The sequence below is a fragment of the Camelus dromedarius genome, chromosome 2, assembly GCF_036321535.1.
Source record: "Camelus dromedarius isolate mCamDro1 chromosome 2, mCamDro1.pat, whole genome shotgun sequence".
In the NCBI taxonomy this organism is placed as follows: domain Eukaryota; kingdom Metazoa; phylum Chordata; class Mammalia; order Artiodactyla; family Camelidae; genus Camelus; species Camelus dromedarius.
This window is the reverse complement of record NC_087437.1, coordinates 55,738,218-55,753,129: the sequence shown is the minus strand read 5'-3', so window position 1 is coordinate 55,753,129 and position 14,912 is coordinate 55,738,218. Positions and strand designations below refer to the sequence as shown.

The 14,912-nt window shown below is 39.4% G+C and overlaps 1 protein-coding gene across 4 annotated transcripts in view; it reads right to left on the bottom strand.

The window, feature by feature from the left end:
- Nucleotides 1–14,912, bottom strand: part of TP63 (tumor protein p63) — a 207,871-nt gene that overhangs the window by 136,295 nt on the left and 56,664 nt on the right. For all 4 annotated transcript variants that reach the window (XM_010990100.3, XM_010990098.3, XM_010990099.3 and 1 more), the window contains exon 2: nt 418–546. In XM_010990100.3, the coding sequence (XP_010988402.1) occupies nt 418–546 (129 nt within the window). The remainder of the gene's footprint in view (nt 1–417; nt 547–14,912) is intronic.

Genomic DNA, 14,912 nt, shown 5'->3' with positions numbered 1-14,912 from the left:
GTAAGGCATAAAGACCAACAAAATTCAGTGTTCCACTTTCCCAGAGGGTATTTGCAACATAACAGTAAATGAGAGTCTTTAACCCAGAGGAATGAATTTGAGTATCAGCAAGTCCTTGGGGAAGCTATTTCGGGCTAGGCTGGAGAGCCCTTCTGATCCTCCAAAATTATACCACCTTGGAATAATAATGATCTTTTGGTGCTGGAAATTTAATAAACCTCCACTGAATTTTGAACACAGAGATACTATTGGAGGGAGTAATTTTTTCCCAACAATATAAACTGATTTTTATTGATTCTATAAACATGACCTAGTAAGCAATACTTTGATTATCTACCATTACCTATTTATACTAATTCAAGTTCAACTTTTTTCTTTCCTTTTTTTTTTTTTTTTTTTGGCTTATTTGATACTTACTGTTCCAGAAAATCCCAGATGTGCTGGAAAACCTCTGGACTGAGGAATTCACTTGTCTGTGTGCTCTGGGACATAGTGGATCGGTAATAACTTTCCTTCCAAGAGAAATGGGCTGGGGTTTCTACAAACCTTAAAAGGACAAAAATGAGACTAGGATTATAGTTTCTGCATTTATGATTCTGAGTATTAAAATTAAAGCATACTTGATCAAAAAATCAAGTGAATCTTCAAAATCCTGCAGGTATACACAGCAAATTTTACAAGTTACACAATTGATATTTCTCTGGGCAGAGGTAGGGATCCCATTTTGCCATAAAGTCAGGAAGTCAAGTCTTCTATCAAAGCTCTTTTTTCTTAACTAGTAATGTTATACTTTGCACCTCCATTATCCAACATCTATGTTCTGCAGTTTTCATAAAGAAAACAAACATTCCCTCATTAGGTCTGACCGTGAGTCTGACCTATTATTACATCCATTTTATAAATTTTTCAACTGATTATCTTCCCATTTAGCCTCCAGCAGGTAAGAAGTAAAATCAGCAAACAGAAATTAGTTCAGAAACTTAAGTTTCACCTTCAGCATAATCACCCCACTCGCATAACTACTATCTTAACATCAGGCCCAAGGACAATAAACTCAAAACTCTGGACCCAGAGTTGTTGTTGTTTTTTTTTTTTAATCACCAGTTACATACCTTAATGTGTGTGTGGGTGGTTTTTAATTGGAGTATAGGATTCTATGTTAGGCTAAGGGATAAGCAAACATCTGAATACACTGCAAATGAATGCTATTTCTGTTTGCTTCATCTCATTGGAGGGTCCTCAAGTTTGTCTTTACTTGAAAAAAAAAAAAGTTAACCTTGATCCCTATGCATATGAAGGAAAATATCAGCTTTCTCAGGGGATGCCTTCTCCAAATCTGCATTTTATCTGCACGTTTCATCTTAGTATGTGATTCATTGTGATTATCAGCAGACTAATTTTACTCCAAGATGAAATTAGCTAAGCTCTTAATCATTACTGTTAATATTACAAAGAGTTAAATGAATAGTGTACTAGGATAGTCAATCATCTCAAATTTACAAATGAATGCTCCAGTCTAGTTACATAATAGAAGGTAATACCATTGGATTTATTGTAGTGATTTCCAAGCTATATGGAGATGCACATTCATTTACTCAAGTCAGCTATATAGACAGCATCTAATATTTGTCAGGAAGATCATAGGCGCAGGAAATGCAAAGTGAATAAGACTGTCTCACCCTCTAGAAATTCATGGTATAGAAGGTAAAACAGGAAAACAAATCTTTAATAAATGTAGTAAGAGTGTGTGTAACACTATAATGGCACAACAATGAAATATTATCATCTCATAAGATGGACCAAGGAAAGAGCCTTAAATGATGAGAAGAAATTAGCCAGGCTAGATAAGGACTAATGGTACAGAGACAGCAGTCACAGCATTGTTAGTACAGTGGAAAAATTGGGGGCAGAGAACGCTGGGAGATAAAGCTGGAGAAGAAAGTATAAACTTGCGTGATATGTTTTTTATAAAAAGCTTAAATACTTCAATACTTCTAGTGAGTATTGAAGAATTCCTTTTTTGCAAGGCATTTTTAAATGAAGTTTCTCTTTTGAAATAATTATAAATTCACATGTAATAAAAAATAAAGAGAGTATCGATGTACTGATTACTCACTTTTCCCCAGTGGGAAGTACCATCTTGTGAAACTATTACAAAATATCATAACCAGAATATTGACATTGATATAATCTATTGATCTTATTTAGAAATTCCCAGCTTTACTGTACTCACTGTGTGTATATATGTGTATGTGTGTGTGTGTTTTGTTCTACACAATTTTTTAGCACATCCATCTCTACAGTGTTAAAGGATCTGAAACATGAGATTGACACAGAATACATTTTACATTGATAAACCCGGAGGTTGTGTGGAGGAAGCATTTAGAGCTTGTTGGTTTGTGGGCAGAATTATTTAGGAGGTTGTTGCACAAGGCCCAGGTAAGACAATAGGATGACAGCAGAAGTGGGGATGGAGAAGACGGAGATAGATTTAATTATTAGTGAAAATGTCACATCAGATATCATTTCTGTTACTGATGCAAGCAGAAGGAAGAAGAGAGTCAAGGAGGACTTCAAGTTTCTACTTCTTGGATGGAGTGGTTGGTGATTCCACTAAGTCAGTCAGTAAATACAGTTGGAAGATCCAGCTTGGAAAGAAGGGAGAGATGAGGGGTTCCAACTTAGCATGGTAACTGTGAAGTACCCATGGGGTATGTAAAAAGTGAAGCGGACAGTTAAATGAACTTCAAACTCTGGGGACAGAAATGGGCCAGAAGTATAGAAACAGAAATCCTCATCCTAGGATGAAAATAAATCCATGAGAGCAGATACAGTGACCTATGCAGAGCAGGACCAATGAGGAGTGAGAAAGTTAAGCTGGTGGAGGATGGAAGTAAGAGTGGGCGATGACGTCCCTGATGGGCACATCTACAAAACCTGCCTGTAATTAGAAGAGCATCTGAAAACCCAATATTTTTAAATTGAAAGAGTACATTAATTTTATTCATTTCTTTTTTGGATTTGGATACCAGACTTGGTTTACATACTCCCAACTAGTGAGTAGAAAGGAAGTGAGATTTAATGGACCCAATAATACTGACTGAGAGTTGTGAAGAATTTTCCCACGGATGACACTTTTGAGTATGTTTGATTTACGTTGCATTTTTTCTTCAAATAAAACAGAAGGGGAAGGAAGTGGGGAAAACAAAAGTAAAAACAATTCCTAGCCAGTGAGAAACGTGGAGATGAACAAACGTATGAATTGCTCAAACCCCCAAGTGTAAATAAACCCTCGTGTGGATGGTCATGTACACAGACGCACAAGCACATCCCTAATATCCAAAGACCTAAACGCTATGATTGGTACGATGACAGCCAGGCGAGCACTAGAAGGTAAACACAGTAACAGGAAGAATATTCTCAGGGATAACGATGCTCAGTGTGTGACTTTCAATACAGAAGCAGCCTTTTTTTTTTTTTTTTTTTAAAGTTGGCAGAAATGTAGATGTAAGAAATAACAGTATGGGGCTGATTCAGAAAGAAGGAAGGAGGGTTAGACAGAAGTTAGATACTCTCATTTTTCTCTAAAGCAGAAGAGAGAAAAATGCCATTGGCTCCACAGCCACTTAGTATTTCTACTTCTTTCACTGTTTCTACATGGAAGTTCTGGTTTCTCTTTGTGCTTGCTCTGTAATTCCTTTGTTTCATATTTTCCCTCCAGTTTCACTCTCACTCCTGTGAGATCTTCCTCGCATCTCTTGTGTCACCACTAACCAGCTGTAATACCCTGGAAACACCTCTCAGCTCTGTGAGCCTCGGTTTCCTTGAAGGTGACATAAGGATAATCGTCTTTGCTTTGTTGCCTTTCAAGTGCCTGCCCAGTCCTCAGTGCTCTTCCTCTCACAAGTATGTCCTGGCTGCTGCTTTAAATTTTCTTGGCCTTTTGTTGCATCTCATCAACGCTAGCTTGTTGCTGATGTAACATCCGTCTACTCTAGGCGATTTTAAGTCATTGAGGGCTAACACCATATCCCTCATCTTTGCATTTCTCGCAGTTTTGATAGTTCCTTGTGGTTAGAGTGAAAGGAACATGGGTTTTGGAGTGAGACAGAATCAGGTTCAAATCTCCGTTTTACTGTTAACATTCTGTAGGGCCATGGCAAAATTACTTAACTTCTTTGTATCTTACTTTTCTCTACTATCCTTCCTCCATAGAGTGGTTGAAAGCCTTACTTGAAGGGCTTACTTACAGAAGATGTTACACATTTTCACATTTATACAATCAATACATTGGTTCCACTAGAGCAAATACTATATAATTTGGATCCAGGAAATACTGAATTGAACTAATTAAATAGTGTATTTGAAAGGTTTGTTAAAGCTGCAAAGGTGTCATACAGAAGTACTTACGTTAAGCCAGAATTATCTCATTTCAATCCAGTTCAAACCATTCATCTTTTATCTGTGTCCTTAGACCAAAACAGTGCCCCCATCACCTCTCACTTTCTTCTAGGTCACCTTTATCTTAGGTTTGTTTCATTAAATTGGGCAACTTCTTCCCTCAGGATCTCAGGCACTAGCTTTATTATAAAAGATGGGGGTAGGGTTTAGGGTGGATTGGTGGTTTTCTAATTATGTTGCATGAAATTGTAAGTGTCTCAGTGTGTTCACCAGATGTAAAGAAATGACCATACTGGTAACTCTCCAAACATGCCTCTCTCCTTCTTAATACCTTGAAATTTGGCTTTTGTCTGTTTTATGTGTATTAGAGCTCTGACAAGGTTTCACTTGAAGAAAGGGTTCCGTTTTAGAAAAAAAAAAATCAATGGTATAGGCTTAAGGATCTTCAAGGTATCTCCTTTGTAAACCCAGTATTGATTTCCATTCTCTGAACAACTATGTAAAACATTATTGAGAGAAAGGGAGGAAAATGATCAGCAGAGAGCAGAAAGAATGAGATAAATTGTAACTATCTTCCACAGTTTTCCCTTTGGCTGAATCTCCGGAGCAATTCACTCAAAGAAATGATTGCTCTATCAAAACAGTTATACCCAAAGATAGAAAGCTTTATGTCATTTTTTTTCTTTTCAGCTTGTTTTTTCCTAGAAACTATTCCACACTCTTTTTATTAACTCAGAGGAAGGAAAGAAAAAAGGAAAGAAAGAGAGAAAGAAAGAGGGAAAGAGAGAGAGAGAAGGAAAGGAAGGAAGGAAGGAAGGAAGAAAACCTTGCTCTTTGTAGAAGTACCCAAAAACACCAAAGGGTATCTGCTAACAGCCTGCATTCCCTCTTGCTTTTCCTATTCTTCCCCAAAACTCATCACTCAAGTCAGTCTCATATTTGCATTCTTCCAGCTTTCCTGAAAAATCTCCAAAACTCTAAAATTTTAAAGATCAAAACAAGTTTTATAGATAAATTTTAGAATTAGTAACTTTCAGAGACCACTCAGCTCAATTTTTCATACATACATATGTATGTATACACATACATATATAACATATTGAATACTACATATATATTTATATCATAGAGGGAAAAGCTGAAATCTAAAAAGAATCAGTTCATTCTGCTGTATTGTACTCAATATAGGTCTTCATGCACAGTACAGTAAGAATAAATTCATGCATCAGACACTAATTCTCATCATGAGTTCCCTGCCTCTTGGCCTCTTACAGGAGTCCCCATTTTTGTTTTCTGAAAATTTATTCCCGCAGTTAAAGTCTCCTTACTCCCCTTTAGATCATCCAAACTTAACATTACAAAACTAGAAAAACAGTTTAAAAAACAACCTAGAAATATACTTGATTCTATACAGACATCCCCTAATTCACTTAACAAAATAAAACAGCAGTTAGTAGTAATGCAGACAAGAAGCTCATTGGCTGTTCCTAGATTCCTGACTCAAAATCCCCCTTCATGGGGTGTCAGTTCTGCTAGAGAAAGAATCTGGCACCAGAAACTTCCATGACAGCAGACCTGGAGGGGCCCCCTCACCAACCGTGGGAAGATGGGGTCACACATGAGTCTGAATCTTTGAGGACCTCATACAAAGTCAATGTGGGCTGTGATCTTACAGTCTGTTTAGCCTTGCTCCCTTATTTCATGAAGAAACTGAGGTCCAGACCTGAAGAACTTACCCTAATACATTGTTGTGCTGGAGTATTGACTAATGAAAGCAGACTTAAATTTTCTGGAATTTTCCAAGCACAATAAACACAATAATTGACAATGTATTATAAAACATTAAACTTAAATTATATTATATTTAAAAACACATGTAATAAATACTCAAATTTTCCTATTTTACCATTACCTCGGTTCCTGAAAACAATGTGAAAAAAAAGTAGTGAAATTGTTCAGACTTAAAAAAATTTATAAAATTATCTGTCTGTAAATCTATTGCTGCCCTTCTTTAATAATGTATTTCAGTTAAAGGCTATGTGCAAATGATTCAATGATGTATATACTGAGTATTATATGGGGAATTTAGTGATGAATGAGACATGTTCCTTTTTTGAAAGCTTTTCATAATTTACTGCTGGAACTAAAACACCTTCAATGTTTGTCTAATTTTTACCTTTTGTCAAAGCCTCATGCTCCGACTCCTAATTTCCCACTGGGCCGTGACCTTCTTAGGGACAGGAAAGCCAGCCTGGGTCCTTCATTTTGGTTCGTGCTTGACCTACCTGGTGATTGGCAGGAAAAGCCTGCCAGTGGTTGTGCCAGGATTTCACCTCCTAGGCCCTGCCCTTCCAGTTTACAGGTGACAATCTTTAGGTTCAGAAACGATAAGGAAGTTGTTCAAGTTCACTTAGCTAATAAACGATCCAGATGGCATTTAAATTTAGGACTGTAGAACTTAAATGCTCATGTTCTACTAAATTACATATATGACTTCTAAGTTTCATTCATCATAAAAGTTGGGCAACTATAGAGTATCTGGCCTTTCTGCAGATTTTCAATCTTACCAGAAGTGGTTGACTCTCAAAGGTAGTTAGTGTAAGTAAAGACATCTGAGGTCGCTATTGCCCTCCAAGGGGACTGGAGCACTCAGAAACTCTCGGGGTGTCCTCAATTCTCAGACAAATGTGCTTCAAAACTCCGAACATGGCTTCTCATTCTTTCTTCCTTCCTTCCTTCCATCCATCCATCCAATCTCTCACCTCACACAAGCCTTTATCACCAACCTGTCTGGATCTTTTCCAGAGCAAGTCTCCTGATTGGCCTCAGGAGCATTTCAAATCACACCATTTCTTTCATATTTTTAGTTCAGAAACATCTCCATACTTTCCATTTATTCTGCTATTATTATGATTAACATTATTACTTGTTATGCCTGATTTTTAAGGATGCCAAAGAGCACCTTGATACCTTTTAGTAAACTCGCTCTTTGTTGCACCTGACAGTACCCATGAACCTTGGAGGAATAACTTTACTCAAATGCTTGAGATAAATCCACCTCCAGGAAATCACTCACATGGTCTAATAAATCAGGTCTATTAACAACTTTCTTTTGTTAAATGGAGATCTTCCCCTTTCAACTTCATGATTAGAAAATCACCAGTCTGTTCCTGCTCTATTCACCCCAAAGTTGAACCCATATCCCAGCTCCACTTTTGGCAAACAAAACTTAAATGGGTAAAATGCACTTACAGCATATCTTATGCCTTAATATTTTTGATTTATCACAATTTGGACAACAAAGTGACATAATCAAGGAACTCCTTTTTATATAATATCACTGAACTGATTAACTTATTCTTAAGGAACTCTCTTACATCTTTCAACATTCATTTCTCCTCTGTTCTCCCAGAGTTAGTTGACTTCCCTTTCACCTTCAGAAACCTTTTCTCTTCCCATCTCTACCTGTCTTAAGATCTTATTGCCCACAGCTTGATTCTCTTATAACCCTTTACTGTGCACCCAGCTCCCAAGTTCTCTTCAAATCTGTATATATGGGGTCAACCCCCCAGTTGTTAGTTCTGAAGTGATCTTTTCCTCTCTCAAGTACCAAATCTCTAAGTCTCATATGTTGTGCCCCACTCTTTACCTTAACCATTTGCTGCCTTAAAGGTAAAGTTTCTCCGACCTATGGACCCTGTTTCTCACACTTCCAGTTCCCACTGACCCTCCTTCCAGCCTTCATTTCATTTTTCCTAAGCTGTACATGATCAGCAGTCTTCCCCAAACAGAATTTTCATCAGGTTGCTTTTTTCCTGACTCAGCATTTACACTCATCTTTGTGCCTTGGACAAAAACCTAACTGGACCTTGTCCTTCATCCCCTTTATTCCTTTGGGTAGAAACTCTTTTCCAAATTATTCAGCCAGTTGTATCCTACATGCTTGTTTTCAACCAAGAGCCTTTTCAAATTATGACCTTTTATACCCCACTCTCTTCCCCCAAGATTTTATTCTTTACATTTACCAATGTCCGGTACAAAACTCAGCACACCTAGGTTACTGCAGTAGACTGGAAGTCTGTGTCCCTCCCAACATTCATTTGTTGCAACTTAATCCCCAACGTGCTAGTATTTGGAAGTAGGGTCTTTGGAAGGTGATTAGGTTAAAGTCCTCATGAAGGGGATTATAAAAGGCACTCCAGAGAGCTCTCTTGCCATTTCACTGTGTGAAGTCACAGAGGGAAGACAACCATCTATAAACTAGGAAATCAGACCTCATCAGACACTGAATCTGCGGGTGCCTTGATCTTGCACTTCCCAGCTTCCAGAACTGTGAGAAATAAATTTCTGTTGTTTATAAGTCACCCAGTTGGTGGTCTTTTGTTATAGCAGCCCGAATGGATCCAGACAGCTACAATTTTTTTTGTTTTTTGTTTGAATTCACATCATCAATTTGGCACATTTTTAGTACTTTTGTCCCTAGTCAATTCTATTGTAATTTACTCATGTTGGAATGGTATTGCCCCAGCTCAGTGAAGAGTTAGAAGTCAAGAACCATGTTACTAATTTCCTGGTTCTTCACAACACTGAGTTATAGAACAAAGAATAACTCAAAAGGACTTTATTTCTCAGCATCTATACTTTCTTTCTATAAATGAAGACTCATAGGGATTTTGTTCATAGTCCCACAGGAAGTCCATAAAGCTCTAGTGCCATACCCCAGGCATCCTGGATCCCACTGCAATGCTCTGCAGGAAGAAAATGTACAACTAAAACTTTTCACAAACTGAGCTGTCTCTCTAAATCCACGAACATTTAAAAAAAATGTAATCATCAAAAAACACTCTCCTATAATAAATTTATCACTTAATATTCTCATCATTTCAACCCAGAATCTGGCATCCAGTAGAAGATGATGATAAGGGTGACTTGAGTCCATCTTATTTACAATGTCATTTTTTAACATGATAGCATGCAAATATAGACATGTGCGTGCTTAAACACAGGCATTTACCTATAAACTGTCCCCAAGTTAAAATTTAGGAGATTTTTGAATAGCTGTAATAACCATGACATCAGGTTTTGGATAAGTTAGATTTTGCACTCGTGTGAAGACCTGATGGGAAGTTCAAGTAGCATCCATTGCTCAGATGTCAGAGCATAGAGTTCCGGAAGGTCCATGGGGAAATGAAAATCTACAGAGGAGTTTTGTTAGGATTAAGGAGTGTTCTAGATTGAATTTAGACAAATAAGCACATAAACTCAAGAAAATGGTCCATTCTCTATGCACCTCTTCTATACACTTTTTAGATCAGTTATCTGAAATAGTATTATATATTTTTTGGTCTATTGTCATTCCTCCTTCAGAACATAAAGTCAGTGGGAGCAGATTGCAGCGTTCACTGCTGTGTCACGAGGGCCTAGAGCAGCACCAGGAAACACAGGTTCCCCTGCTATCTGAAAGTGCAGCGTCCCTGTGAAAACTTTGGTAAGTCGAAATGGCATAAAGCTGAGTGCATCCCTTGTTTTTGGAATGTTCTTATTTTGCCACGTCACTCTAACTAAAGAACTACTTTAGTATCTGTAATTCATGAACTTAAATAAATCTGAAGAAGACTTTTGCTTTCAAGAAAAAAGTCCTTACCCTACTAATGTAGGCATTGTGTATCCCTCCACTACCCACCTCCCCAAAAAATTCGTAACACTTCATTGTTAGCTATTGCCTTAGCTCCACTTGAGAGATGTGAAGAAATTATAGCTTTGAGTGATTAAGAAACTTCCACATTATAGCTTCTTGAGGATAGAAACTTATGCAAATATATCTTTGCCTCCTTATAAGTAACAGAATTCCAGACATAGTAACAGGGCATTTATAAACATTTGATGAATGAATAAATGGCCTTGGTGCATACAGACTAGCATGGTTAGTATAGAAATTCAGGTTGGGTTGACTCCCAAGTCTTTACTCTTTTGAACAGATCACAGTGACCTCTTCGTGGAGAGAAGTGGCTATTTTGCAGCAATGAAAGACATAGACAACAATTTAAAACCAAGAACAAGAACAAAGAGACCAGTATATCCCCAAAGCCCCGGAGAATTTGGTGTGATGACATAGACCATTAAATAAAGTTTCCAGTGGTAACCCTGAGTTGTCAAGAGTTTCTGTGGCACACACTATTCTTGGTTTAAAAAGATGGCAAATTATGCCTTATTTTCAGAAATATCTATATACATCCCAATTTAAAATGAAAACTAAAATGCTATTTATAGAGCATATGTTTATCTAGAAAACTCAACTACACAAACTGACATATTTCCTAAGGGATCCTGGTAGATAAGCTTTCTTTTTTCTAAATCATTTTGGCACTTTCTGTTTCCCTTCTAGTCAGGAGCACATCTTGTCTTATGGTACAGTTTCTTATTTACAGTTTCTGAGTGGTTGGTCCTTCAAGATAAGAACCTCATTTATTTCAGTTTCTGGCTTTTGTGACTTCATAGTCTAGCACAGGACCTGGCACCAAGGATGTGTCAGGTAAATGCTTATTGAAGGAAATATTTGGAGAGTTAGAGCAAAAGTAACAATGCCAATATCTATAGCAGAAATAACAGTTGATATTTGATTATTTCTATGAACAAGGTACTCTGCAAAGTGCCTGGTATGCATTAATTTTCACAGCAACTATGATGTAAATACCAATATCACCTCATTTTACAGACAAGAAAACTGAAGCCTAATGGTAATTTACTTCCTCAAGATCACATGGTAACCTGGAGGATGTTCACTCTGAGGTCTTAAGGATTTGGCTTCAGAGTCTCTGGTCTGTTATTCACCAAGTTAGTTACTTTAGGCAAGTTATTCATCCTTTCTGAGTCTCCATTTCCATTTCTGTCACAGTGAGAAGAGGATAGAATCTACCTGTCACGGAGAGGGAAGGCCTTGGATCCTGGCCACAGAAGGTTATTCCACTTGCCCAGCAAGGGGCAGTAGGTGTCACACTTTAAAGTTCAACAGAATCACCTGGCCCACAATCGGGAAATACAGAGTCTCTGTCCCTACCTCCAGGAGATTCTGTTTCAGATGCTCTGGAGTGAGGCCCAGGAATCCACACTTTGACAAAACTGCATATGAAAACACACGGATTTGGGACTCACCTAAAATCTCATTCCTTTGGAGCTTTTTATCAATCACAGAGCACCTTGATAAATCTGCATTTTCTCCAGATATTTATCCTTAAGTAGGCAAGGTATTATCACAGTCTTGCTCGCTAATACATCTGTTTTATTACTCGAGTGAAACAGAATGGTGTGATAGTTACAGTTACTGTCACAGAACACATACCACACGCTGGCTCGGCCTTGTTCTACATGCTTTATGGATATCAGTTCTTTTTACCCACCCAACAACCCATGAGAAAGTTAGACTATCATTATCCTCATTTTATAGATGAGGAAACCGAGGCACAGAGAGCTTAAGTAACTTCTCCAAAGGTGCCCGCTCAGTAAGTGAGGGCGGCAAACTCAGCGGCTGTGCTGTTACCTGGTCTGCCGTGCCGACTCTCCCAGGACGGACGGAGGCCAGAGCCCGGCCTGACAGGTGAGCTTGGGCAAGTCCCTGCCCTTCTCTCGCAACCGAGTCCCCCTCCGTGCAGTGAGTGGGCTGACTCCGATAATCCCTAAGGCCCTCTGGTCCCACGATTCTATTATTCATTTCACAGGAGTCTTTTGACCTTGTTATCTGATGGACCAAGGCGTTAGGATGGCTGGCAGTAAAACGCGCTGGCGTCTAGAAATGCCCCCTTATTACCTTTTCTTTACCTACCAATTCAAAAAACTTCCTCCTGAGTTGTCTGTCCTTTGTTGTTTCTTCTTGCTGAGGAAACCAAGTGTACTTCAGCCCAGAGCTGGTAGATGTGTCTTCACAGTTTCCTTCTAAGCCCTGACATCTTGGTTTAATCAGGCTTCCAGAGGGCTTCCACCTGAGTCTACTTGAACCTCATTACTCACCCAAATAGGCCTCCCAGCTGTTGCCCCTCCTTTCTTCCTCTCCTCTCAAGCATTGGCTCTCTTCTGGCCCAATTCACCCTCAGTAATATCCCTCCAAACTGCCCTCCTCCCTCTCCACCTGTGTTCTCTCATCCATCCCAGGCCTAGACTGTCAGGCTTCTTTCAGTCTTGCATTTTCTCCAACCTGATTACACATTAGAAGACATGAGATGCTTAAAATACCAATCGAGGGGCACTACGACAAACCAATTAAACCGGTGTTTTGAGGAGTGGAATCTGGGCAGGAGTATTATTTAAAAAGTCAGAAGTTCCATGAGAGTTGCTCACGTGAGGCATGGTTAAGGAACCACTGGCATCTATCTCCGGTGAATCTCGATTCTCGAGTGGGGAAAACAAGCAAATGAAAATCACCTGGGCTGCTGGCTAAGCCGGACTCCCAGGGAGGGAAGTCCGGGCGTGTGAAGCAAACAAGGAAGTTTGGAGAAACCTTTTTAGGAACCGGAGTTCTAGCTGAACCTCTAAAGCAGGATGCATCACTCAGCTTTCCTGGTACCCACCTTCGCAGAAGAACCCCAGGCTCCTACTGTATCCCACACCAAGTGAATATTTCTCATTGTGAAGAGCAATCCAGAGGAAAAAGCCCTTCAAGGTAAGATGCACATTCTTTTTCTCCGTGGATTAACTGGCTGGGTAACTCTGGGGGGAACCCCTTTTCCTCTCGAGGCTTTATTTTCCCCTCTATGTAAAAGAAGGTTATAGGATTACTAGATAATCACTAAGCTTCCTTCCTTAAGCTTCTTTCCCATTTTATTATTCTACTATTTTAAGGCCCCCAAACCTATTGTTCTTCAGCTGTTACACAACCAGCTCCAGTTTTTCGGCATTCAGCTGACACCAGACAATGCATCTCTGGAAACCTATTCCTCAGCCCCGGTGAAGACTGCCCATTGCAAGCCAATACCAGGGCTGCAAAGATTTCTTTCTTCAAATTCCCTACCTATACCGACAACGACTGCTGCCCAGACTTCAACTCAGACCTCTGAATCGCCACAAAGCTCTTCCCTCTCAATGCCCTCTGAGAGCAGCCCCCTCTGACAGCAATTGCCTTCTTTATCTCTGGGCCTCCCACCTCCTGCAGGCAGCCTGCCTCTTTGAAGGTGGCTCGGAGAGACCAACCTGGTTTATGGACAGAATCTCTTCTCTTACCCTGCCCCGCACCAAGCTGTCCAATGATGCTCAGAAGGTGGTAACAGAGTGGCAGCAGTATGGGCTCTGGGAGCTTTTTTTTTTTTGCCTGCTTTGTCTTAGTGTGAGATAGTCAGCTCTATTAGGAGGTGCTGGCTGATGACTGTGGAGCAGAGACGTGTTTGCCAGGGGTATCCCCATTTCCCCTCCCTGCCAGCTTCCGGTCCGTTAACGAAGAGACCACTGTCTAAAGGAGTTGAAGGTAGAATGGCACCTAAGGCCACTTCCAATGATCTTCATTCTAGGTAGGGTGTGTCTGTGTTTTACAAGTAATTGAAATACACTGAAGCTAGTAATGCTGATGAAAATTATAAAGGTAATGTTTGACAGGGTAAAAAAAATAAAATCAAATCAAGAATGTTCATGGGTTTTGACCTAGACTGCTCTCCTTTGCCCTGGTTCCTTGACTTCCGAGTTTGGAAATGGAGGAAGGGGAAAAAGGGGAGAACCGGCCAATTTAGCAAGGGTGGGTTAGTCAGCCTGCAAAATAGTGCTCTGAGTCAGAGGCGACAGGGTCAAAATGAAAACTCTGTGGGCTGAGCTAGCTAGGGTGGGGGGATTTGGGACAGGGTTTGGTGGAGGAGAGATTAATAGAGTGTAACGTGTGTGGAAACAAGGGGAAAGAGTAAAGAAAAAAGGAACTTGTCATGCAAGGCTGTGGATTGGGTCTCTTTTAAGATCCTTCCAGAGACAAAGACTAAATGAGAATTTTAAAAACTGAAACTGAAATTAAATGAACACAATGCTTTTAAATCCTATCTGATCTGTGCTGCTTAAATGCCATCCGACTTAGAGAGCAAACCCAGGCTGGTCATAGACTCAAAGGTATATGAAAACTGATCATATTAAAGAGATTTACATTTCAGAAAATATTTCAAAAGTAGTAAGAAAAGGAGAGGCCATAATTTCATAGAAGAAGACTCGCAAAAGAAATTTTTTCTCAAGAAAAATGGAAGACTCTTATCTACAGCAGGAGTCTACAAGGTACTCTCCAGAAAAACTCCTGTTACCTGTTTCTGTAAACCCAGTTTGACCCTGCTTTGGTACAGTCTACGGAAGCTGTCACGCTACAGAGGCTGAGCTGAGAAGTTATGACAGGAGGTATATAACCTGCAAAGCTGGAGACCTTTACTGTCTGAACTTTCACAAGAAAAGTTTGCTGACCCTGACCTTAAGAAAAGAAATGAAATTTTAACTGCATAATCGTGAATATTTCAAATTATAAAGGAGAGACTGGGTAAATGCGTCAGTTAGGTGGAACG